Source organism: Moschus berezovskii, chromosome 17, assembly GCF_049115385.1.
Source record: "Moschus berezovskii isolate FMDL1 chromosome 17, NW_MosBer_1.0, whole genome shotgun sequence".
In the NCBI taxonomy this organism is placed as follows: Eukaryota; Metazoa; Chordata; class Mammalia; order Artiodactyla; family Moschidae; genus Moschus; species Moschus berezovskii.
The window spans coordinates 52,027,205-52,052,996 of NC_142476.1; the positions used below are offsets into that span (position 1 = coordinate 52,027,205).

Consider the following 25,792-nt stretch of genomic DNA (forward strand, 5'->3'; position numbering starts at 1 on the left):
TTCTGATTTCAACATATGAAATAAAGCCATATTTCTGAAAATGACTCTTATTGAGGTCTGTGCAATAAAGGAAAACTTAAAGGTAAAATAAAGAGGTCCCTTGAGGTATTTGCTACCTCAACAGCAATTCTATGCTCCTTGTTGGTACAGAACATTTACTAGTCAAATACATAGTCAATTTATAACAAAAGATCTAAGAATACACAAGGGAAAGGACAGTCACTTCAATAAATGGTGCTAGGAAAACCAAACAGCCACAAGCAACAGAAACGGGACCCCTATCTCATACCATACACAAAAAAACTCAAAATACATAAAAGACTTAAATGTAAAAACTGAAACAACAGAACTCCTAGAAGAATACAAAGGCAGTAAGTTCCTTGAATTCAGTCACAGAAATGATTTTGGATTTAACACCAAAAACAAAGGCAATAAAAGCAAAAACAGGTCAAACTATATCAAACTGAAAAGCTACAGAGCAAAAGAAACCATCAACAAAATGAAAAGGCTACCTACCAAACAGGAGAAAATATAAGCAAGCCATTAATTACTCTTATAAGGGGTTAATATCCAATGTATTGAGTACATACACAATTCATAAAAATCAACAGCAAAAAACAAATCATTTAAAAATTGGCAGAGAATCTGAATATTTTCCCAAAGAAAACAAATGGATAGAAGAAGATGAAAAGATACCCAACATCATAAGGGACATGCAAATCAAAATCACAATGAGTAATCACCCCCCCATCTATTAAAATAGCTATTATCAAAAAGACAAAAAATAATACGTTGGAGAGGATGTAGAGAAAAAAGAACCCTTGTACAGTCAGTAGTGTTAGTTAGAATAGGGAAAAGGAGTCCAAAATGGCGGTAGCTAAGAAAACTGATTGTGAAGAATTGATGCTTTTGAACTGTGGTGTTAGAGAAGACTCTTGAGAGTCCCTTGGACTGCAAGGAGATCCAACCAGTCCATTCTAAAGGAGATCAGTCCTGGGTGTTCATTGGAAGGACTGATGCTAAAGCTGAAATTCCAATACTCTGGCCAACTCATGTGAGAGTTGACTGACTGGAAAAGACTCTGATGCTGGGCGGGATTGGGGGCAGGAGGAGAAGGGGACGACAGAGAATGAGATGGCTGGATGGCATCACTGACTCAATGGAGGTGAGTTTGAGTGAACTCGGGAGTTGGTGATGGACAGAGAGGCCTGGCATGCTGTGGTTGATGGGGTCACAAAGAGTCGGACACGATTGAGTGAGTGAACTGAACTGAAAAGACAAGGAAGAGAAAAGCCCATGAAAACAGAACAGAGGAAGGTCAAAGGAAGGTCCAAGGACCAGAGTGAGAACTTCAGGTAGAACAGCACTCCTGACTAATCCCAATTTGCACAGGGCAGGCCCAGGGGGAAGAAAAAAAACATATAAAAAGAGGAGTCAAAGGGCTCTCTCTCTCTCTCTCTCCCCCACACGCTGGGGCACTCTTCTCTTCCCATCTTTGTATTGACATGCCCTCACGCCTCGAAGATGGATTTTCCTGCTATCTTTTAAATAAAATAGAGCTGTAACACTGACTTGTCTAAGAGCTATAACACGGTCCGTTCGAGACCTGAGAGTTATAACACGGTCTGCCCAAGACCCGAGAGCTGTGACACACCGAAGGGGCTTTAATGTCCATCACTCCAAATCTTTGTTGTGATGAGACAAAAACCAAGGAGCACACACTCGCGTGACAGTAGGAATGTAAACTGGTGTAGCCACTACAAGAAACAGTATGGTGGTATCTCAAAATATTAAAAAACAGAACTACCATATGACTTAGCCATTCCACTGTTGAGCATTTATCTGAAGGAAACAAAAAACACTATCTTGCAAAGATACCTGCATCCCCATATTCACTGCAGCATTATGTACAATAGCCGTGACGTGGAAGCAAATTAATCAACAAAAGAACGGATAAAGAAATGTGGTATGTGTATACAATGGAATACTATGCGACCATAAAAAGGGAGTTTTGCCATTTGTGACAACATGGATGGACTTTGAGGGCATTATGCTATGTGAAACAAGGCAGAGAAGGACAAATATCATATGATCTCACTTACATGTGGAATTAAAAACAAAAATCTTAAACTTATAGATACAGAGAACAGACCAGTGATTGTCAATTGCAAGGGGTAGAGGTGGGCAAAGAGTACAACTTAAAATGATGAAGTAATAAGAATATATGAAAAGGCAAAATCATAGGATACTGAAAGATGAACTCCCCAGGTAGGTAGGTGCCCAATATGCTACTGGAGATCTGTGGAGAAATAACTCCAGAACGAATGAAGGGATGGAGCCAAAGCAAAAACAACACCCAGTTGTGGATGGGACTGGTGGTAGAAGCAAGGTCCGAAGCTGTAAAGAACAATATTGCATAGGAACCTGGAATGTTAGGTCCATGAATCAAGGCAAATTGGAAGAGGTCAAACAGGAGATGGCAAGAGTGAATGTTGACATTCTAGGAAATCAGCGAACTAAAATGGACTGGAATGGGTGAATTTAACTCAGATGACCATTATATCTATTACTGTGGGCAAGAATCCCTTAGAAGAAATGGAGTAGCCATCATAGTCAACAAAAGAGTCCAGAATGCAGTACTTGGATGCAATCTCAAAAATGACAAAGTGATCTCTGTTCGTTTCCAAGGCAAACCATTCAATATCACAGTAATCCTCCAAGTCTATGCCCCAACTAGTAATGCTGAAGAAGCTGAAGTTGAACGGTTCTATGAAGACCTACAAGACCTTCTAGAACTAACATCCAAAAAAGATGTCCTTTTCATTATACGGGACTGGAATACAAAAGTAGGAAATCAAGAAACACCTGGAGTAACAGGCAAATTTGGCCTTGGTGTAAAGAATGAAGCAGGGCAAAGGCTAATAGAGTTTTGCCAAGAGAATGCACTGGTCATAGCAAACACCCTCTTCCAACAACACAAGAGAAGACTCTACACATGGACATCACCAGATGGTCAACACAGAAATCAGACTGATGATATTCTTAGCAGCCAAAGATGGAGAAACTCTATATAGTCAGCATAAACAAGACCAGGAGCTGACTGTGGCTCAGATCATGAACTCCTTATTGCCAAATTTAGACTGAAATTGAAGAAAGTGGGGAAAACCACTAGACCATTCAGGTATGACCTAAATCAAATCCCTTACGATTATACAGTGGAAATCAGAAATATATTTAAAGGACTAGATCTAATAGATAAAGTGCATAATGAACTATGGAAGGAAGTTCCTGACACTGTACAGGAGACAGGGAACAAGACCACCCCCAAGAAAAAGAAATGCAAAAAAGCAAAATGGCTGTCTGAGGAGGCCTTACAGATAGCTGTGAAAAGAAGAGAAGTGCAAAGCAAAGGAGAAAAGGAAAGATACACCCATTTGAATGCAGAGTTCCAAAGAATATCAAGGAGAGATAAGAAAGCCTTCCTCATGACCAGTGCAAAGATAGAGGAAAATAATAGAATGGGAAAGACTAGAGATCTCCTCAAGAAAATTAGAGATACCAAGGGAACATTTCATGCAAAGATGGGCTCAATAAAGGGAAGAAATGCTATGGACCTAACAGAAGCAGAAGATATGAAGAAGAGGTGGCAAGAATACACAGAAGAACTGTACAAAAAAGATCTTCATGACCCAGATAATCTCGACGGTGTGACTGCTCACCTAGAGCCAGACATCCTGGAATGTGAAGTCAAGTGGGCCTTAGGACGTATCACTACAAACAAAGCTAGTGGAGGTGATGGAATTCCAGCTGATCTATTTCAAATCCTAAAAGATGATGCCGTGAAAGTGCTACACTCAATATGTCAGCAAATCTGGAAAACTCAGCAGTGGCCAAAGGACTGGAAAAGGGTCAGTTTTCATTCCAATTCCAAAGAAAGGCAGTTCAAAGAATGCTCAAACTACTGCCCAATTGCACTCATCTCATATGCTAGCAAAGTAATGCTCAAAATTCTCCAAGCCAGGCTTCAGCAATATGTGAACCGTGAACTTCCATATGTTCAAGCTGGTTTTAGGAAAGGCAGAGAACCAGAGATCAAATTGCCAACATCCAATGGATCAGGGAAAAAGCAACAGAGTTCCAGAAAAACATCTATTTCTGCTTTATTGACTATGCCAAAGCCTTTGACTGTGTGGATCACAATAAACTGTGGAAAATTCTGAAAGAGATGGGAATATCAGACCACCTGACCTGCCTCTTGAGAAACCTGTATGCAGGTCAGGAAGCAATAGTTAGAACTGGACATGGAACAATAGACTGGTTCCAAATAGGAAAAGGAGTATGTCAAGGCTGTATATTGTCACCCTGCTAACTTAAATTATATGGAGAGTACCATCATGAGAAACACTGTGCGGGATGAAGCACAAACTGGAATCAAGATTGCCGGGAGAGGTATCAATAACTTCAGATATGCAGATGACACCACCCTCATGGCAGAAAGTGAAGAGGAACTTAAAAGCCTCTTGATGAAAGTGGAAGAGGAGAGTGAAAAAAGTTGGCTTAAAGCTCAACATTCAGAAAACTAAGATCATGGCATTCGGTCCCATTAGTTTAATTCAGTTCAGCTGCTCAGTCATGTCCGACTTCTTGGTACCCCATGAACCACAGCATACCAGGCCTTCCTGCCCATCACCAATTCCCAGAGTCCACCCAAACTCATGCCCATTGAGTCGGTGATTCCATCCAACCATCTCATCCTCTGTCATCCCCTTGTCCTCCTGCCCTCAACCTTTCCCAGCATCAGGGTCTTTTCCAGTGAGTCAGCTCTTCACATCAGGTAACCAAAGTATTGGAGTTTCAGCTTCAACATCAGTCTCTCCAATGAACACCCAGGACTGATCTCCTTTAGGATGGACTGGTTGGATCTCCTTACAGTCCAAGGGACTCTCAAGAGTCTTCTCCAGCACCACAGTTCAAAAGCATCAATTCTTCGGCAATCAGCTTTCTTCACAGTCCAACTCTCACATCCATACATGACCACTGGAAAAACCGTACCCTGACTAGACAGACCTTTGCTGACAAAGTAATGTCTCTGTTTTTTAATATGCTATCTAGGTTGGTCATAACTTTCCTTCCAAGGAGTAAGCGTCTTTCAATTTCATGGCTGCCGGTCCCATCACTTCATGGCAAATAGATGGGGTAACAGTGGAAACAATGGCTGACTTTATTTTTGGGGGCTCCAAAATCACTGCAGATGTTGACTGCAGCCATGAAATTAAGACACTTGCTCCTTGGAAGGAAAGTTATGACCAACCTAGACAGCATATTAAAAAGCAGACATTACTTTGCCAACAAAGGTCCGTCTAGTCAAGGTTATGGTTTTTCCAGTACTCATGTATGGATGTAAGAGTTAGACTATAAAGAAGGCTTACTGCTGAAAAACTGATGCTTTGAACTGTCGTGTCGGAGGAGACTCTTGAGAGTCCCTTGGACTGCAAGGAGATCCAACCAGTCCATCCTAAAGGAGATCAGTCCTGGGTATTCACTGGAAGGACTGATGTTGGAGCTGAAACTCCAATACTTCGGCCACCTGAGGCGAAGAGCTGACTCATTTGAAAAGACCCTGATGCTGGGAAAGATTGAGGGCAGGAGGAAAAGGGGACGACAGAGAATGAGATGGTTGGATGGGATCACCAATTCAATGGACATGAATTTGGGTAAACTCTAGGAGTTGGTGATAGACAGGGAGGCTTGGCATGGTGTGGTCCATGGGGTCAGAAAGAGTTAGACACGACTGATTAACTGAACTGAACTGAATAAGAACATAACCTATAGCATGTTGACTACAGTTGATAATACTGGATTGTATATTTGAAAGTTGCTAACAGGGCTTCCCCGGTGGCTCAGAGGTTAAAGCGTCTGCCTCCAATGCGGGAGACCCGGGTTTGATCCCTGGGTCAGGAAGATCCCCTGGCGAAGGAAACGGTAACCCACTCCAGTATTCTTGCCTGGAGAATCCCATGGACAGAGAAGCCTGGTAGGCTACAGTCCACGGGGTCGCATAGAGTCGGACACGACTGAGCAACAGAACGAACGGAACCGAACAGAGTAGATAACAGATTTACTGTGGTAATCATTTAGAATATATACAAATATCAAATCATTGTTATACCTGAAATAATATAATGTTATACATCAATTGCATATCAAGTAATAAAAAGAAGGTTTATCACGCATGATTTCAGTGGTTCCTTCAGTGGGGAAAAATAGGGTGGGAGTGGGGAGAGGCTTGAGCAAGTATGATGCAAGCATACACACACACACCCATAAAACTTGCCAATAAATTATATGTATGAATTAAGAAGTAATATCTTTTAGCATATAATAATGATGTTGAGGCTGAAACTCCAATACTTTGGCTACCTGATGCAAAGAGCTGACTCATTGGAAAAGATCCTGATGCTGGGAAAGACAGAAGGCAGGAGGAGAAGGGGATGACAGAGGATGAGATGGCTGGATGTATCATCGACTCGATGGACATGGGTTTGGGTGGACTCTTGGAGTTGGTGATGGACAGGGAGGCCTGGCATGCTGCAGTTCATGGGTTTGCAAAGAGTTTGACACAACTGAGCGACAACTGAACTAAACTGAATGAGTTTAGGGACATTTCATTAATAGCATTTTAATTTAAGAGGATTAGGAAAAGGTAGTATTTCAGAAATTCTGGGCACTGAGTGCCTTGTGGTTACAAAATGTTGGAAAAGTCCTAAAGAACAACGACACTTAAAGAACAACAACAATAACAAAAACTGGCTTAAAAAGTGGAGAGCTGTGCCAGGGGTCTTCATCACTGCACCTGCAAACTGGCATTGCCTCTAGCATTTTATAAGCACAAGAAGATATATTATTATAACTAGGACTAGGATTCTGGCTACTTGCTGAAAGAGTTCAAATGTTGCCTAATAATCTAGTTTAGTCTATTCCAGTCTTCACTTATTTAAATTCTTAAATCATACCTAGTCAAGTTCCACAAAGAGCTTTAAGGTCTATAAACTTTAATTTTTCCATGAGTGCTCTGGGAATCAAACAGCAAAAGTAGTTAAAGTTAAGCAACTGGAGAAAGGAGAAACTGATACAGATAATTCAAATTTGTTACGTCACTTAGTATTCATAAAGATGGAAATCACTTCTTAAAATTACTGACCAACATCCAAATAACTTTCTCTCTCTAGCTGAAATGCTGCTTATTACTATTATATTCATTGCTTAGCCGCTAAGCCGTGTCTGATCTCTTGCAACTCTGTGGACTATAGCCTGCCAGGCTCCTCTGTCCACGGGATTTCCCCGGCAAGAATACTGGAGTGGGTTGCCATTTCCTTCTCCAAAAGATCTTCCTGACCCAGGGATTAAACCCATGTCTCCTGCATTGAAGGCAAGTTCTTAACCATTGAGCCACCAAGGAATCATGAGATAATTAAATCCTCTCCTTTAGTCAGATTATACTCTGCTACTTCACTCACTGTGCAAAGTGGATTGTGCTAATTCATAAGAAAGCTTACCTTTGACTAAGTTCCTCCAGGTAGCGACCACTGAGAGACATGTTAACTTCTAAGGCTTTAATACGGTTATTAAGTCTCATAAATACTGATTCCTTTTGGTTTGATCCATGTACAAGATTTCCATTAGCATATCCTAAATCTGAGGAGTTTTGCAATTCAGCATAAAAATCTGTAGCTGTCCTCTGTAACCCTCTTAAAAGGACATCTTCTGGAGACTGTTCATCTTCTTTTACTTCAGGTAATGAAGAATCCACAACAGGAGTTGAAATTTGCTTTGGTGTGTCAGCTATGTTCATTTTGGCTTCCCCATCTTCAATGTCTGGCATAGTAGCTGTGTTTACAGGTGGCACTATTGTTTCAGATAGCTTTGTGGTAATTTGCATGGAGTTTATGTCTTCTTTTACAATATTATCCATTACTTCATCAAGTATTTTTGTTTCATAGATCACAGTTGGTTTCTCTATAGAACTAAAACTCTCAGACCTTTTTTCTGTTTCATTATCAACCTCAATAGAACTGTCTTGGGGAATCACTTGTGATGGTGAATGCCCTGCCTCATATTTAATAGGCTCAGATACTTCTATTTTAGATAATGAGTTGATTTCTGGAGTAACATCTAAGAGAACAGACTGAGAAAGAGTTTGAGGATGGCTTGGTTCAAGTTCAATTGCATCTAAAGTGTGATTAATCAAATCTTCCTGGAGCACACCACTTAAATCATCTAGAACAATGGTTTCAGCTTCCTTTTCCTTATTCTTACTGTCTGACTCTCCACCCGGAGGCTGCAATAATGAAATATCTACCGGTTCTTCAGGAAGTACTAGTGGTGGTTCAGTTGACGTAAGATACTCTTTTTCTTTATTCAGAGCAGTTCTGCTGCATTGCCGATAACGAGCAACTCTAACTGAACACCATTTATATATATATTCCGAAAAACTAGAAATACAACAAATTGTGGTGAGTTCGCTGCAAAATATTTGTGTCTCTGACTCAAACCAAAGTGTTGTTTCATCCTCTTGTTCACCACTACCCAGAAGGGTCACTGTAGAAGGACTTGCCTCCTCTTCTTCTTCTTGAACTAGTTGTACAATGGGACTTTCTTTTGTAGTATCTTGTGATGACGACTCGGTGTCATGTACGTGTCCTTCAGTGGTTTCAAACCTAGAAATACATATCCGTAATTATGCTTAAGGAAAATAAATGTATCACACGTAAGATAAAAAGAAGGGGAAGTACAGAAAACACTCAAATTTACTTTGAATGAATTACTATCCTTCAAATCACTTTCATTATAAAAACAGTATTATTCAGGAATGGTAACAGAAAGATAATCTATCAAGTGACAAGCCAGATGGTTCAAATCACCATATTTACCAAATCAAGTTTTTCTTTAATCTCTATTTAAGAATAGTTTGTTATGTGAATATTTCCATTTACTGAACATAGTACCTTTACTGAATATTTCCATTTAGTGAATATAGTACCCTCCTCCCATATTCACCAATATCACAAGCTTTATCACCCCTTATATCAGAAATTGAGCTACCCAAGGGCTATGAAAGTCCCAGTTAGAACAAGAAGCCAGGACTCTTACTACGAATGCACTTTGTGCCTGAGTATCCTACTTTCAAGAGTCATCCTACAGTTGACCCTTGAACCGTATGCAGTGAGTCAGAGTTGCTGGCCTTACACACTGTGTAACTTACAGCCTGTCCTCCTGTATACTTTAGTTCTGCATCCACACATTCAACTGAGATCATCTGTACTGCAGTATTTACTAATGAAAAAAATCCACGTGTAAGTAGATTTGAACAGTTCAAACCCGTTCGTTATTCAAGGGTCAAATGTAGATTTCTCAAAGATCATTTCTCTATGGAGATTTGAGGAATTTCAATGTGGCATTACACACACACAGAGGATTATCTGCTCTAGAAAGAAGAAAATATCCCTACTCCCCCCAAATAATCTCAGTATTATCTAGGTTAATTTTCAATTATCAAAAGCTAAATACTTAACCACTGTAATGAAAATCCTGGCTAATAATAAACTACTAGTGTCACTAACTTAGTCCTATCTTTGGGCTCTGGAGTATGCATGTCCAATAGGGAAGAGTGGGGAATTCAAGCTGGTGGGAACAGTGTTGTAAACTATTATATCTGTGGTCCCTTCCAAGATCAAGGTAATGAACTTTCAGGTGCAGCCTTTGTAGCAACAAAGGCATAATTTGAAAAAACAAAATCTGAATACCAAAAAGAAATCTTCATAGGCAAATTTTCCTACTGTGAAACACTACTAAAATTGCCAGGAAATGTTTTTAAATGAAGTTTAATATCACAACAGCAAAAGTAGGAATAAAAAAAAATAACCAGTATCTAGGGACTTCCTTTGCAGCCCACCGACTGAAACTTTGTCTTACAATGCAGGGGTATGGGTTTGACCCCTGGTCAGGAGGCTAAGATCACAGATGCTCAGAGTCAAAACACTAAAACATAAAACTGAAGTAATATCATAACAAATTCAATAAAGGCTTTAAAAATGGTCCACATTTTTTTTAAAAAATATTTTTTTTCTACAAAAATTTTTTTTAAAAGACAATATCTAAAAGCTGGACTTTCATTTTGTTGACAATAAAATAGTAAACAGACTAAATTAAAACATAATTAGGCTAAGCTTCCCTTAACAGATGATATAGATACAGACAGCTATATATAGTCTCTACACAATATTTAAAACTAAATTAACTTGGTAAAAATTAAGTTATACTATCTTTGTGCTGTGCTGTGTTTAGTCACTCAGTCATGTTCTTCTCTTTTCAACCCCATGAACTGTAGCCTGCCAGGCTCCTCTGTCCATGGGCATTCTCCAAGCAAGAATACTGGAATGGGTTGCCATGCCCTTCTCCAGGGAATCTTTCCAACCAGAGAAGACCAGGGGTCAAATTCAGGTCTCCTACATTGCAGGAAGATTCTTTATCATCTGAGTCACTAGGGAAGCCCTATCATCTATGTACACACTCTAATCAGAGTTACACTTTAAAAAACTTAAACCTGGAAAAAGAAAGTAAGTCATCGTTTCATAAAAACTTTGAGTGATACCATATCATAGATTCTTTTATTTTTTTCAGAGAACTGCTATATAATCATCAAAAAGAATTTAAAACAAACATACATGAAATAACATTAAGTAAAGAAAGTTATGCAAGAATATCTACTAAAAAACAAAACTCTAAAGCAGAAGAGTAAAAACTGCTACATTAGTCAGATGTGGTATCTTTCAATAAATATTTACACACACACACACGAGGGGGTAAATGTATATATATGTGTGTATACATATGTGTGTGTGTGTGTGTGTGTATGTGTAAACTAATATTAATTTAGTTTTGAAAAATAAAGACATACTATGTGTTAGTCACTGAAGAACCTAGTTACAAAACCGAGACTGCTGCTGCTGCTGCTGCTGCTGAGTCACTTCAGTCGTGTCCGACTCTGTGTGACCCCATAGACAGAAGCCCACCGTCCCTGGGATTCTCCAGGCAAGAACACTGGAGTGGGTTGCCATTTCCTTCTCCAATGTGTGAAAGTGAAAAGTGAAAGTGAAGTCGCTCAGTCGTGTCCGACCCTTAGCGACCCCACGGACTGCAGCCTACCAGGCTCCTCCATCCATGGGATTTTCTAGGCAATAGTACTGGAGTGGCTTGCAAGAATTTCTATCCCAAAGAGATTTCCTAGGACCATCTAGGAATCAGTAACACATAATGTTATATTTCAGGAAAACACAAGTTTGACACTGTGCCCTTCAAAGCACAAAAATCTCATTTTTAAATTAACATAGTACCTTGGAATTACAGCTCAAAAGCACACTCACTGCAGGTTTCATTACTTATTACCTTGAACTGTTTCATATAAATATCTTATCTCATTATGTAGAGTTCCTGAGAGAAATGTCTGTCAAAGTTTACAGGAGTATATCTAATGAAATATACATAGCTAAATTTATAATAACTATAACCAGATTATCCCAATAACCCAAATCATTAATGAGCCTATCTATTTTAGATCAGAGGTTGAGGTACAAACAAACCTTAATCACCTCTACATCTAGTCTAGAAAAGACCAGAGTTTGAGTAAGCTCCGGGAGTTGGTGATGGACAGGGAAGCCTAGTGTGCTACAGTCCATGGGGTCACAAAGAGTCGGACACGACTGAGCGACTGAACTGACTGACTGACGCACATATATCCCTGCCCAAAGTAACCACTGCAACCTGGGAAAAGACCTGTATCATTCAATTTCAGAAACTGAACACTCTAAGAGAAGCTGTGTGACCACCACATCATTTAAAAATCACTGCTCTAAGTTTTTCAGGTACCCTTTACAGCTTTCTAGGGATAGCACAGATATATAAATAATCAAGGTTTTTAAATCTGAACTTAATAAAAACAGGCCTTTAAAATTTATCCTCAGACTTATATCTGCAGTTAATTATTTGCAATAAGGAAAAGATTAAGTATTGTAAATAATAAAAGTAACACTGTATCAAAATTACACACATTTGGTCTATCCACGGTAAACTGCCAGTATACAAAAAACAATTCAAAGATGGTATAAGTGGCTGTGGAATGTCTGTCCCATGGTTCAGAGTTTTCCATTTCCCACAAATCACAAGTACCTTTTTATGTACAAGTATATCTCCCTTTTAATAGAACTCTAATATCCCAATATAACTTACTCATGTGATGGAACAGGAGCTGAAACAGGAGCTGATTCAGGCATTTTGGGTGCAGCTGTGGCAGAAGCATTCTCAGATATAGTTTTATTTCCTATTTTAAGAAAGATGTCCATATTGAGTTTAATTTTAAAAAGCTATACCATGAAAATATTTCACTATAACAAATAAGGAACTTTAGATTCTAAAGGGAGAAGAAAAAAAGTCAAACAGGTTTACTACTGAAAACTCTGCTTTTTATTTTTGCTCAAGTTCTTTTAAAAAGAAATAATCATTGAAAGTCACAATTATAAGTAGTTCATATTCTTTCTCAACTTCTCAGAAAATTAAAGCGAGTAAGATAACTATGAGTTTTGTGTAATCTTACATAATTAATAAGACACCAGAGTTACTAAAGAGAATAAGAAGAAATAAATGGGACATTTTAAGTTTGCACTTAGAACTAAATTTTATTGAAGTATATTTGACATACAACATTATATTCATTTTCATGTGTATAACACAGTGATTTGACATTTGTATACACCGAAAAATGATCACCACAGTAAGTCTAGTTGCCATCCGCCACCACATTGCATTCCCCATGTTATATATTACAACCCCATGACTTAACTTATTTTATAAATGGAATGAAGTATTTTTGAAAACAAAAAAGGGCAAAATTGTTTCCCCTTGTTCATAATATTCATATTTTTATTACTTTCTAAATTGAATTGTTATTTGATAAATAAAAGCATACTTCAAGTAACCATTACAGCATCAAAACCTCAGGAAAGAAATAGGGATAAAATCATTACTTCTACAGCAGGTTAAGAGTGAAAAATCAAATTAATGATTTTTATATAGACAAGATCCTACTTATTAAAGGGAACTTGTGAAATTCAAATAAACAATGAATAATAGAAGATTGGCAAGTTCCTTTGAATGGTTTCTGAACTTCTAAATGAAAAGATCAAACTGCTTGGCTTATTATTTAATTTTACTAACTAGGAAGATCCCTGGAGTATCATATATTTAAAAGACCCATAAAATGATTAGGTACCTTCTGTCAGGTCTTCAGTTTTTGCTCCCAGAATATTAGCGGCAATATTCACCATATTTAGAATGGCATCTAAAACAAAATTCAATCAGAAAAAAATACTAATACACCTGAATATTTTCATATAACTTGATATCAGATAGTAAAAAACCATTTGTAATGGTCTTTTTGCATTTTTTGGACTAATTACTTTTTCACTCACCTTACTATTAGTCCAATACAGGATACAAATTCCAGGCAAAAAGTATTATATATAAATCTGAACTTTTATGTTCAGAAGGATTTTAAAATCTAATTATACTTTACAAAACTTCCCCAAACCTTTCAGCAAATACTACCTTCAGCATATCACAAGATTAAAACATAATTCAGCATATAGCCTGCACTGAGACAGGAAAAAAATGTGACAACTAAAACCCATAATTTACAGAAAAGCCTTGTTTTTTTTTTTTAAAGAAAAGGTTTTACAGTTTAAACAAAAAAACAAACAAAAAACCCTCTTCCTAAACATGTGACTTTCATAGGTAAAAATAAATGGGAAGATTATTCTTCAAAGGACAGCAGAAAGACTGTTTTCAACTATAAATATAAAATATCTAAGTAATATGGTTAAATCCTAAATTGACACTGCATAGAACCATGCCTTTGATGACTTGTAACAATGTTTTATGGACAATAAATGACAAATTCTTTTGTGAACTGGGTGAATATGGGCATAGGAAGATGAATTAAGTCAAAGTCATAAAACTTAAGTGCTATAGGTAAAGCAATCTGCATACTTTCTAATTCTTCCTCTCTTTCCAAAGAGGTTATCTCAATGATGAGTAAAGTGCTACAAACCTTAATATCTACATAAATGGCTGAAGATACATGAGGATCACGAAATATCACAACTCTATAAAAACCTGGCTTGGAACAGAAGACTTCCTTCTAGTAATTTAATGTAATTTCACAGGAAATTAAATTCCAACTCCAATCTAATCTCTGAAATTCTACTAGAAGGTAATTCACCAGGTTTTTCTACCATTAAAATACTAACATCTGGCAGGGGCTACATATTAAACCTCATCACTTTTTTCCATTTTGGTTTCCTTTCCTAAAAGAGATCCAAGTTTTCATCACACTTTCATGAAAACCAGAGATGTGAGAAGTAGGAAGGGATCTAAAGAAGGAAAAGCTAGCATATCCAGAAGGTTAGGAACAAGCCAAGCATTGTCACCTGGTGCTGATACTGTAAACATATGCTTTATGACAGGTAAAAAAAGTAGATTTTAGACTTTTAAATGTGATAACTAGTAATACGTAATTATTAATTTCAAACTTTACATAACTATGATTCTATAATCTGAAAGACAACAAGCAGTGGTACTTTGCTTCCAATCATTACTTTAACACACAAAAGCGTTATATTTGCTTTTGAAATATCAAGGATTATAGGTCAACCTTGTCCTTTCACCTGGGAAATTATTAAAACAGAGAAGCAGTCTTAGATATTAGGCTAAAGAGACACCTGAGCATAAAAACAGGAAATGGAAACTCCATTCCCTTATAAACAAAACTAAAGTTAGCAACGGAAACTATATTTCCTCATAAATCAAATTTTAATGTCAACCAATACTGCAAGGAGATCAAACCAGTCAATCCTAAAGGAAATCAGTCCTGAAGATTCAGTGGAAGGACTGATGCTGAAGCTCCAATACTTTGGCCACTTGATGTGAAGAGCCGACTCATTAGACAGTGATGCTGGGAAAGACTGAAGGCAGGAGGAGAAGGGGATGACAGAGGATGAGGTGGCTGGATGACTCAGTGGACATGAGTTTGAGCAAGCTCCTGGAGTTGGTAATGGACAGGGAAGCCTGGCATGCTGCAGTCCATGGGGTCGCAAAGGGTCGGGACACAACTGAGCAACTGAACTGCACTGAATATTGCAACAGTAGTATCTGATCCTCTACTTAGCCTGACAGCTGAAGTTCAATCAAAACTGACTGCTCACAGAACCCAAATTCTGAAATTAAGTCTATGGTCTAAGTCCCTTGTGCTTGCTTCAAAGGGTAATCTTACCTCAGATTTCAAATTTTTGCATTTAAATTTTTTGGTATTATTATTAAAAGCTTTAAAAATCTATATCTGTTAATCTGTGTAAAGAAAGAAGTTTTACAGTATTACTTTTTAATGTAAAGTTTTATACTAGTACTTAAAATAAGGAAGATTTATACATACTACTCATCATTTAAAAATATTGTTTATTATTTCAGAGCGCCATTTGGTAACAAAAGCAAAATCTGGGAGATTCTCCTTTCTCAGCCCATCTAACCTATAAGAAATAACCTTGCTATGTTCACAAAATGCTGTCAAATACAGTTTTTTTCTTTTGAGAGAAAGCAGCTTTGTGAATTTTCTTACCAGTCTCACTTTGCATCCAAACACATGACTGCTTATCACGATCATAATCTAATCACTGAAAAGTCTTCAGAAAGGCTAAAGGGTAAAAGCAACAATTTGGAATATAGTGCCATACTAGACATTTGCTCTCATTTCTCATGGATTTGCCAACTCCTTTCTCTTGAATTGGGTTAACTTATTCCTCCCATCCCATTACTTTAGGAATGAAACTCTCTCCTAGGGACCAAATGTCAACATGTTATATACACTAAGTCCCCAACACACCAATGGCTCTTTTTGATATAGAAAACCAAATGCCTATGCTACAACACAAGAAGACAAACCAGTGAAAAAACTACTTCCTCCTACATGTACTGAGCTACTAACTCTGCAACATGCCTACCTTCATTCTCTGTTCCTTCTAGGATCTTAAAATAAATACATTCATAAAAAGTATTCTGACTTAAAACAAAAACTACAGTTGTCTTAAACTTATACAGAAAGAGAAGCAGAAATCTGGCCCTTAGCAAATCTGATGACTCTAATAAAATACAGATCATATTTAGGAGTAAGGGCAGACTTGCAAGAATATCAAAGTAGAGTGGCCTGGAAGACCCACATGACCAAGCACAAGTAGAGTAGATTGATACAAAGAATTTCTGTTGATGTAAAATACTGAAATGTTCTGGCTCAAGAATGTAAACAAAAGATTCAGGCAGAAGAGTCCCAGAACTGGCATACATACAAAGCCAAGAATAGTGCTCTAAGATAGTAGTCTCTCCCTTCCTGGAAGTTCAGTAAATCACATAATATCAAAAATGTCTAAATAAGCAGCATGCACCCTCTTTGACAACCAAGTCCCATTAGAAGCAACATACTATGGTGACATATTATTTCCTATGACTATCAATTACTCAATAGCAAAAGAGAAAAGAGTTTCTCTTTTAAATTAAAGGCACAGAATTCTGTTTTGGAGACATTATGTAAATATTAAAAATAAATTAGGTGCAAAATTGACCAATTTCAAGCTAATTTAGAAAGTGGTGATGATTATAGTCAAATTCAGATATTCCACTGCCAGAGACGAGCTCTTTGGCCTGATTATACCTTGCTATTTTTTCCTAACATGTTACACTGGAGGAAGTAACCAGGTCAAGCTCAAAACCAGTCTAGACTATTCAGAGAAAACCAGAGGATACAGGTATCGAAGGCAGCAGTATTCCGTTCCGTTCCGTCGCTCAGTCGTGTCCGACTCTTTGCAACCCCGTGGACTGTTGCCTATCAGGCTTCTCCGTCCATGGGATTCTCCAGGTAAGAATACTGGAGTGGGTTACTAGGTCATGCTTATTAACTTAATGACAGCAAAGTCTTATCACTCAGCTACTACTGCCTCTCTTGTTCTGAAACGTCAAGAAATGGATATCATATCTTTTTAAACCTCTCAAACTTGGGCTCAGCTGATATCCTCCCATCCACCTTTTCTCAATATACAAAATTTTTCAACACCTAGGAACACTGGAAGGTAAATGGATTGCTCTTCCAGAAAGCCATAGAAACAAAAATGAAATGTGTTACCAAGAAACATAACTTCAAGGAAAAAGATACAGAAAATAGGGTCTAAAAAAATTCTATGTCTCGTTAATTAAAATAATACATCAGTCAGAGAAGTGATTACAAATAGGGAAATGTCCTCTACTGAAAACATTTTAATGCCGTCTTAGGGTTAATCCCATAGGAAGATAGAGAAAGAAAGCAAAATATCAACAAAAATTTCCCTTATCTAAAACTATAGTAAATCATTACTTCTAGAAGGTGCCCCTTCATTCCCAGTAACCACCAAAAACTAGAGAACTTTTAGTCTGGGGCTATTTTCTGACCCCATAAAATAACAATGCCGCCTCACAGCTAAATCAGCATTACTGAATTATGATATGATGACTATCACATAACATAGTTTTTAAACTACAAATTTAAGGACACAAACAAACATATTAACATCCAATTAAATAAAATAGCATCATTGTCTCACTCCTAAAAAACTATCCCATAGCAGTGAATGAGGCACCTGTTTTTAATGCTATCATCAGCAGATATTGCTAAGGATACACTTAAAAGTAGTCAATAATATCTAAAAAGTCAGTTGACTAGCAACAGAGTAAAAATATATTAAGCTAATCTATAACAAAGTTAAATATTACATAAAAGCATTCTCTTTATGCAGTTATTTTTTAACATTCTTTTTCCTATTCCCTAAAAAAGTCCACTGAAATCTATAGTCTTCTATGGAGAGGAAGAGGACAAGAAGGGAAGAAAGGGAAAAAGATAAAAGATGAAAAGAAAGATAAGTGACTCTTAATTCCATATAGTGTAGCCACCCAAATATCTACCTAGGAATAGGTACTACTGGTTGAGTACCTTAAAAAGCTATGAGAACAATATACACAGTGACACTGGGATTCAAACAATTCAAGAGTAAAAGAAAAACGCACAAATCGTCTTCTATGTTACTAAGATTTACTTTCATTAAATTCAGTGATTAACCACCAAATAAAAAGTCCTTATTTTGGGGGACTAACCAAAAATAACAAATGTAAAATATACCTACCTGCATTCTAACAGTAAAAATAAAGTGTCAGTCGGTAAAGGTCTTTCCAGGAGTCTACTTGGCTAGCCTATCTATAAGTTCAGATAATAGGTTGGCAAGACAAGAAGCTAAACAACTAGTATCTTAGTCTTTTTTTTTTTTCAGTTTACAAAGAGTGTATTATTATTACTATTACTGTTACTGCTTGGGAATCATCATTATCATGAAGAAGAACAGCCTTAATGCTTTAAAATTAACCAGGAAACTAACCATACCCATACATTAACAAATCCTCATTTGGTAGGATTTCACTGATGAGTTCAGTTCAGTTCAGTTGCTCAGTCGTGTCTGACTCTTTGTGGCCCCATGAATCACAGCACACCAGGCCTCCCTGTCCATCACCAACTCCCGGAGTTCACTCAAACTCATGTCCATCGAGTCGGTGATGCCATCCAGCCATCTCATTCTCTGTCGTCCCCTTCTCCTCCCGCCCCCAATCCTTCCCAGCATCAGTTTATTCCAGTGAGTCAACTCGTCGCATGAGGTGGCCAAAGTATTGGAGTTTCAGCTTTAGCATCAGTCCTTCCAATGAACACCCAGGATTGATTTCCCCCAGAATGTACTGGTTGGATCTCCTTGCAGTCCAAGGGACTCTCAAGAGTCTTCTCGAGTACCACTTCTAAAATAAACGCCTTTACTACCAAGTATGATTACCTAGATTCTCATATTTATATGGTCTCAGTTTAGTTCAATCGCTGAGTCGTGTCCGACTCTTTGCGACCCCATGAATCACCTCCTTAATAATTCTTTCCCCAAGTAAATTCATATCCCATTCTTCACTCTAAGGAACTTGCCTAAAAATATAACTACTTCATTTTTGTAAAAGAACCAACCTATGCTTGCATTTTGCCTCTCTTCTTTGTTTACATATATTCTTTCTATTTTATTCCTATGAAAATACTTTTCAAAAGTATTCTTTGATTTCAACTCAAAGTTCAACACTAGGACAGAAAGAGCCCCCTAAACTTCAAAACAAAATGTTCACATATGCCAGGAAATAGAAGTTGAGATATACTTTAATAGTGACTAGAAAAACCCCCAAATACTCACTTGTAGCAGAACCAAGAATGTTTTTTGAGGATTTATCCTCCCCAGTATTATAATCCAATGGGTAATCTGTCCAAAGAGAACATGAAGGTTAATCATGCTGAGAACTATCTCAGACGATATGTTTAAAAGCACAAATTATGTCCTGTCAAGTCAGTTGACAAAACAATTTTTCAGTTTTCATTATACAACCAAAGCACATTCACAAAAAAGGAAATTCATAAGCCATTTATCAAACAGATAAAAAACAAAGAATATATTTCTACCTTACAAAAATTTTAATCTTATTTATAAGACTTTTATTCAAGCTTTCAGTCAACCCCTAGAAAATGACTTCACTTCACTCATGGGAAAACTAGGAAATGCAAAAATCAGATTTTTCAGACTACAGTTTAAGACATCTTAAAACAAGAACTTAATAAAATAAAAATGGAAGGTGTCATAAAACATTCTCTGACCTCTGCAAGCTCATGGGAATGTCTCAAAAACTCATGCCTCAATATGCTTGCTCTTAGGCTAAAGGCAAGTCAAAGAAATTCATGCTCAATTCTACTATGTCAGTTGCCTTTGAGTAATAGGCTTTCGGGCCTGGCATAGGGATATAACCATAATTTATTAGCACTGGGGTAATGGAAGGGAGTTTCAAGTCACAAATAACTGAGCGACAAGCAGAAAATTATTTTAGAAAACAGGTTTAGGAGAAAATTAGTTACTAGGGTTAAAAACAAGGAAAAAACTAAAGACTAATCATCATGGAGATCTTTTTAAGTGACCTACATTTACTCATTAAAAATACAAAAAAATATACATAGTTACTTTTTTAAAATCACTCACCATAGTCCTCATCAAATAGTTCTTGACGTTCTGACTGGTACTGGGAATCGGCAATCTCTTCATACTCTTCCACCATGCTAGTGCCAAATACCCTGTTAACAACAATTTCATTGAAGTTTTTCATTAATGTCTTGTTAAGACATCTCTTCATAATAAATGACAAACTATAATAATTTTGGTTCTGTTTTGAGGGTCGTTAACTTCTGGACTCAAAAATAATGACTTTCTCAATCCACTGTTTTCATTAGAATGTTAATCTATTTAAGGCATTTAAAAATACAATGACTAATAGGCCAATCACTTACTGGCCTAAAATGTTTCTATTTATCATCATCATATAAAGCAAGCTAAATCGAACACATAAAATGAAGGTTATTTTCTCCTAACAAAGGAAATTTTTTTTTTTAGGAGGATTCACAAATTGTGGTTTATTCAGATTGTGAAACTTACATAGCAGTTTAAAGAAATCAGAAATATACTATTATGGTCATTATCAAATCACATTGATAGATACAAAATGAAACTGTAAAATATATATAGTTTAGCATAAAAAATTTAAAATACTTTTTTCAAGGATATAATTATGAATATAAATTCTCAAAAAAAATTAGAAATGATACATGCCAAATTCTTATCTAAATTTTTACACTTTTCTAAACTGTATGCAAAAGGAAGAAAGGCTTAGCAATATATTTTTTATGGTGTTATCTGCACGTAATAACAAATTATTTCTTCACTTTAAATATACTGGGATTTTTATGTTGCCTTTTTTTCTTTTTAAACCACTCAGAAAATTTTTTTGCTCTGTATTACCTTATAAGGCTTAATGGACAAAAGTGCTCTGATCCAAAATGTGATACCAACTCCACCTAAAGAATAAAGCACACAAAATTGCAAGCCAGCATAGTGTACGTGAGATTATCTAACAAAATATTCAGTTTTTTCATTATAACATTTCTAAATATAAAGTCCTAATTTTCCCCAAAACTAGTATTTGTAAAGTTTTGCTTTGCCATGCAATAATACACCATGCCCTATTATTCAATATTGCAAAAGAGAAGGTTGCTAACCTTTATGTACTTGATGAACATCTGAAGCAAGAGAAAGGAAAAGAAAATCAGTTCCAAAGTCTGAATAACATGCCATAAGCAACATTCAATATTTGTAAATTATATTGTATAATTAAAGTATAGAAAGCAATATACTGTGATGGATAACATTGTAGTACTCATTTCTTTGCAGAAACCAAAGCAATGATTTGCATTTATTTTTCCATCACAACTAGAAAATATAGTGCAACTGTAATGAAATAAATTAACTTTAACCTAAAATCCACTGCTGCTGTTTTATTTATCCATTAGATATGAAAGCATTCTAAAAGTAATTAAAGCATATCTAGAAATAACCTGTCTTATATTACACTAAATATTAATCATGTATATACCTATATATTAATACATTGATACCTATATGTGGCTATACATAGCTATGAATATACATATTGATAAAAAGATTAACATAATAAAAAATAATATTTATTCTTGCACAATACTGTACACAAACTATTTTGGGGAAAACCTGGATTTCTGATAGGCTGCTATTTTAAGTGTAACATAGAACTAGAGGATATTTATCAATTCATTTTTAAAATATAAGCTATTAAAAAGCATTTTTAAAATATGGGTTTTAATTCTTTTGGGATGAGCAAAAGAATACTGAGCATGTATCAGTATAAAATAAGAATCAGAAGTAAATGTTTTTTGCTTTTAGGTTTAAATCTACCAAAAAAGGCTTTTAAGAAAACCAGTCATCAAAATGCTCTATAGTCTCCCATTATAAAGAGGACAAAGTAGGGAGCTTTATATAGGATTTTTCTGTATCACCAATAAAATGTTCTGTATTAACAAAGGTAGACTCTATAAAGAATGATTCCTGAAACTATTTCATAACATGTGAGTTGTTTTAATTGCAAAATCAGGTACAACTGTATCACCTGCCAAAGTATTTTATATGTTTTTTTCAGCATCACACTGTAGAAACTGCTACATAAAAAGGTCATTAAACTGGTTCAGAATTCACTTTAAAAAGAAACTGAAATTGCATCATCATTTTTCTGAACATTGTTGAATCATTAACTTAAAATATCAATTGTACTTTAAAAACACCATTTTTATAAAAATATTTTTATATGGAGAGTAGGAATACTACAAGTTTACCCATTTACAGAAGCCAATTTAATACATGCTTACAAAAGACACAGACAGTAAAATTCCAAGAGACGAGTACGTAGGTATAAGTTTTCACATTTAAAGAAGAAATAATTAGGAAGAAAATTAGAGCTGCTGTCATTCCAAAAGGTCTTACTAACAATACAGTTGTACTTTAAGGTATGGCTGCAGTATTATAAAGAAAAAAAAGGAGGAAATAAAGAGGAGTAAGAAATTCCCATATTTTGTCTAAATTCAATTCAAGAGTAATAATAATTCTAGTTTGGTAGATAATTCCACCTCAACACTGGTGAGGGAGACAGTAGGAATTTATTTATGGTTTTTATTATAGTTGATTTACAACATTGCATTCGTTTTGGCTGTACAGCAAAGTTTATCAGATACACACACACGTTGCATTAGTTTCTGCTGTACAGCAAAGTTTATCAGATACATACACACACACACACACACACACACACACTCTCTCTCTTTTAGATACTTCAACCATACAGGTCATTACAGAGTACTGAGAAGAGTTTCCTGTGCTATATGGCAGGTCCTAATTGGTTACCTACTTTATGTATAGTAGTGTGCATTTGTCAATCCCAGTATCCCAATTTATCTCTCCTCCTACCCTCCACCTTACCCTCTGGTAACCATAAGTTTGTTTTCTACATCTGCAGCTCTATTTCTGTTTGTAAGTAGTTCATTTGTACCATTTTTTAGATTCTACATATAAGCAATATCACATGATATTTATCTTTCTGTCTTATTTAACTCAGTACAATTTCTAGGTCCATCTGTGTTGCTGCAAATGGCATTATTTTGTTCTCTTTTATGGCTGAATAATATTCCATTGTATATATGTACCACAGCTTTTTTATCCATTCTTCTGTCAATGGACATTTAGGTTGCAGCAGGAATTTAAATGGTTAAAACTTTATTTGAAATTGTTACTTATATAATATTTCACCTGAACATACAAAAGACAAAAAGCTATAATGATAAATAACCAGACATTAAAATAGAATCTCAGAATCAGATTCTAATAAGAAATCAGACCTGCTTTAAAGATAGCAGTGAGTAACTGATTCAGGTTTTAAAATATAAAGAAATATAATATTATAAATATGACATTTTATATCAAGACGTCAAAAATATTAAGAGTTATAATTTTGAATTTCATCAAAGCCACAGATATCAAAAAACTAGCCTAAGTTTCCAGTTTCATAAAAGGGAATGTATTAGTATTTGTCCCATAATATATTCAAGAAAGAATTGTTTTATTAAAAGGAATACAGCAATACATTTCCTCTTAATTTTTCTTATTTCTAAACAGGTGAGGTACCAAGTATGAATAACAGATATGTTTCATTATAGAACATAGTTCTGTAAAGATAAACATTACCTTCACATATTTTGCATACATCTGTTCATCTAAAGGGAAACTCTGGACATTCCTCTCATCTCTACCATGGAAAGTACCCAGCTTAATCCATTTATTTGTGGGGTATCTAGAAAATAAAAAAAATTAACATTCCTTTTTAGAAAATCACAAATCACACATTGAGAGGTCCTATCATTTTCAAATGAGATCTTGTACTTTTTTTTTCCCCTCTCCAGGTAACACATTCATTTGACATAGTTTAAATATGAGTTAAGCATCAAGTTGAATAAATACATTTTCTTTTCCAACTAAACTCTGACAGGTTTCTTCTTATGAAGAAAGACTATCTTGAAAAATCACTGTCAAATAGAAGACAAGAGGAAGACAAAAAGGACCAGGATTGCCTCTTGGAGTTTCAGAGGGCTTCCAAGTAAACTGGAGGCTTTAAAACAGAAAATAGCCAAGAGAGTGTTTTGGAAGGATGAGGTACTACTCTTTATGTACCAGTAAGTGTGTGATCAGATTGGTGCTTTTGAACTGTGGTGGTGGAGAAGACTCTTGAGAGTCCCTTGGACTGCAAGGAGATCCAACCAGTCCATCCTAAAGGAGATCAGTCCTGGGTGTTCATTGGAAGGACTGAAGTTGAAGCTGAAACTCCAATACTTTGGCTACCTGATGCGAAGAGCTGACTCACTGGAAAAGACCCTGATGCTGGGAAAGATTGAGGGCAGGAGGAGAAGGGGATGACAAAGGATGAGATGGTTAGATGGCATCACTGACTCAATGGACATGGGTTTGGGTGGACTCCGGGAGTTGGTGATGGACAGGGAGGCCTGTGTGCTGCAGTTCATGGGGTTGCAAAGAGTTGGACACAACTGAGCAACTGAACTGAACTGAAGTGTGTGATGATATAAAGCATAAGTACTGGTTGAAAGGGAAACAAAAAATCTTTTACTATCATATTTGAATTTCACAGCACTTACACAGCTTTTCCCATTTTAAAGGAAATCTAATGTAAAGGTCCCAAACTACTGTTTTTCTTTACTACAGCGTTTATAGAATCCCTCAAAGTAATAAGTATTCTCTTATCACATTAAAAAAATACACTTTACTTGTCATAGCTGAACACATTCATTTGACAGGTAAGAAAATTACAGCTTAGGGAAAAAGGAAATGATCTGAGCAAAGTTAGTTAAGGAAAAATGAGTAACAGATCTTGAGAAATCATTTTGAAAACTGTATATAGGCAATGCTACCTGTAGGGTAGGGGAAGAAAAAACACCACAGAAAATTCTTAATGGTCAATAATAAAAGAAGGATTAAATAAATAACAGCATCCTACATGGTACATTGTGAGCACTCAGAAAGCATTTATGGTATGAACAAATACCTCCATCTGGAGGAAAATATCAAGTATTTATTAAAAATGATGTGTTTAAAACAAAAAAAGGATATTCTCAAGATGTAAGCATCGAAACTGACTTCTGATAGAACTATATAAATATATAAATGTGTATAAAAGACTGGAAGGGACGTAATAAAATGTTAAAACAGGTATCTTTGGTTGATAGAACTGGAATTCTCTACCAAATTCCTTAGAATGTACGTTTCTCTTATAATCACACATATACACCAAAGTTTTAAAAATATACTTTAACAAAAACATATGCTATAAAATGATGTAAAATGACATACTCATATATATTTTTAATAACTTTTTAAAGAAATGTTTGGAAGCAATACAGCATAATAATTAAAAGTAAGGTCTTCGAAGTCATAGAGATCTATGTTTGAACCTTGGTTGTCCAACTCACAAATCACGTGACCTAGATAGGCTATTTAATCTCTCTCTGTTTCCTCATCTCATAAGGGAATAACATCAGAGGGTTGTTATAAGCACTATATAAGTTAATGAAAGTAAACTAACAAATGACTACCCTGCAACAGTATTATTACTGTTCTCACAA

General features: G+C 36.1%; 1 protein-coding gene across 7 annotated transcripts in view; it reads right to left on the reverse strand.

The window, feature by feature from the left end:
- Window positions 1-25,792, reverse strand: part of SUCO (SUN domain containing ossification factor) — a 92,941-nt gene that overhangs the window by 20,487 nt on the left and 46,662 nt on the right. For 5 of the 7 annotated variants that reach the window (XM_055419628.2, XM_055419625.2, XM_055419624.2 and 2 more), the window contains exons 11-18: window positions 23,847-23,952; window positions 21,299-21,319; window positions 21,042-21,097; window positions 20,229-20,320; window positions 19,398-19,463; window positions 13,325-13,393; window positions 12,286-12,376; window positions 7,557-8,717 (exon numbers count right to left, since the gene is read on the reverse strand). In XM_055419628.2, the coding sequence (XP_055275603.2) occupies window positions 7,557-8,717; window positions 12,286-12,376; window positions 13,325-13,393; window positions 19,398-19,463; window positions 20,229-20,320; window positions 21,042-21,097; window positions 21,299-21,319; window positions 23,847-23,952 (1,662 nt within the window). The remainder of the gene's footprint in view (window positions 1-7,556; window positions 8,718-12,285; window positions 12,377-13,324; window positions 13,394-19,397; window positions 19,464-20,228; window positions 20,321-21,041; window positions 21,098-21,298; window positions 21,320-23,846; window positions 23,953-25,792) is intronic. The other 2 variants (XM_055419627.2, XM_055419626.2) reach the window with 1 other exon arrangement.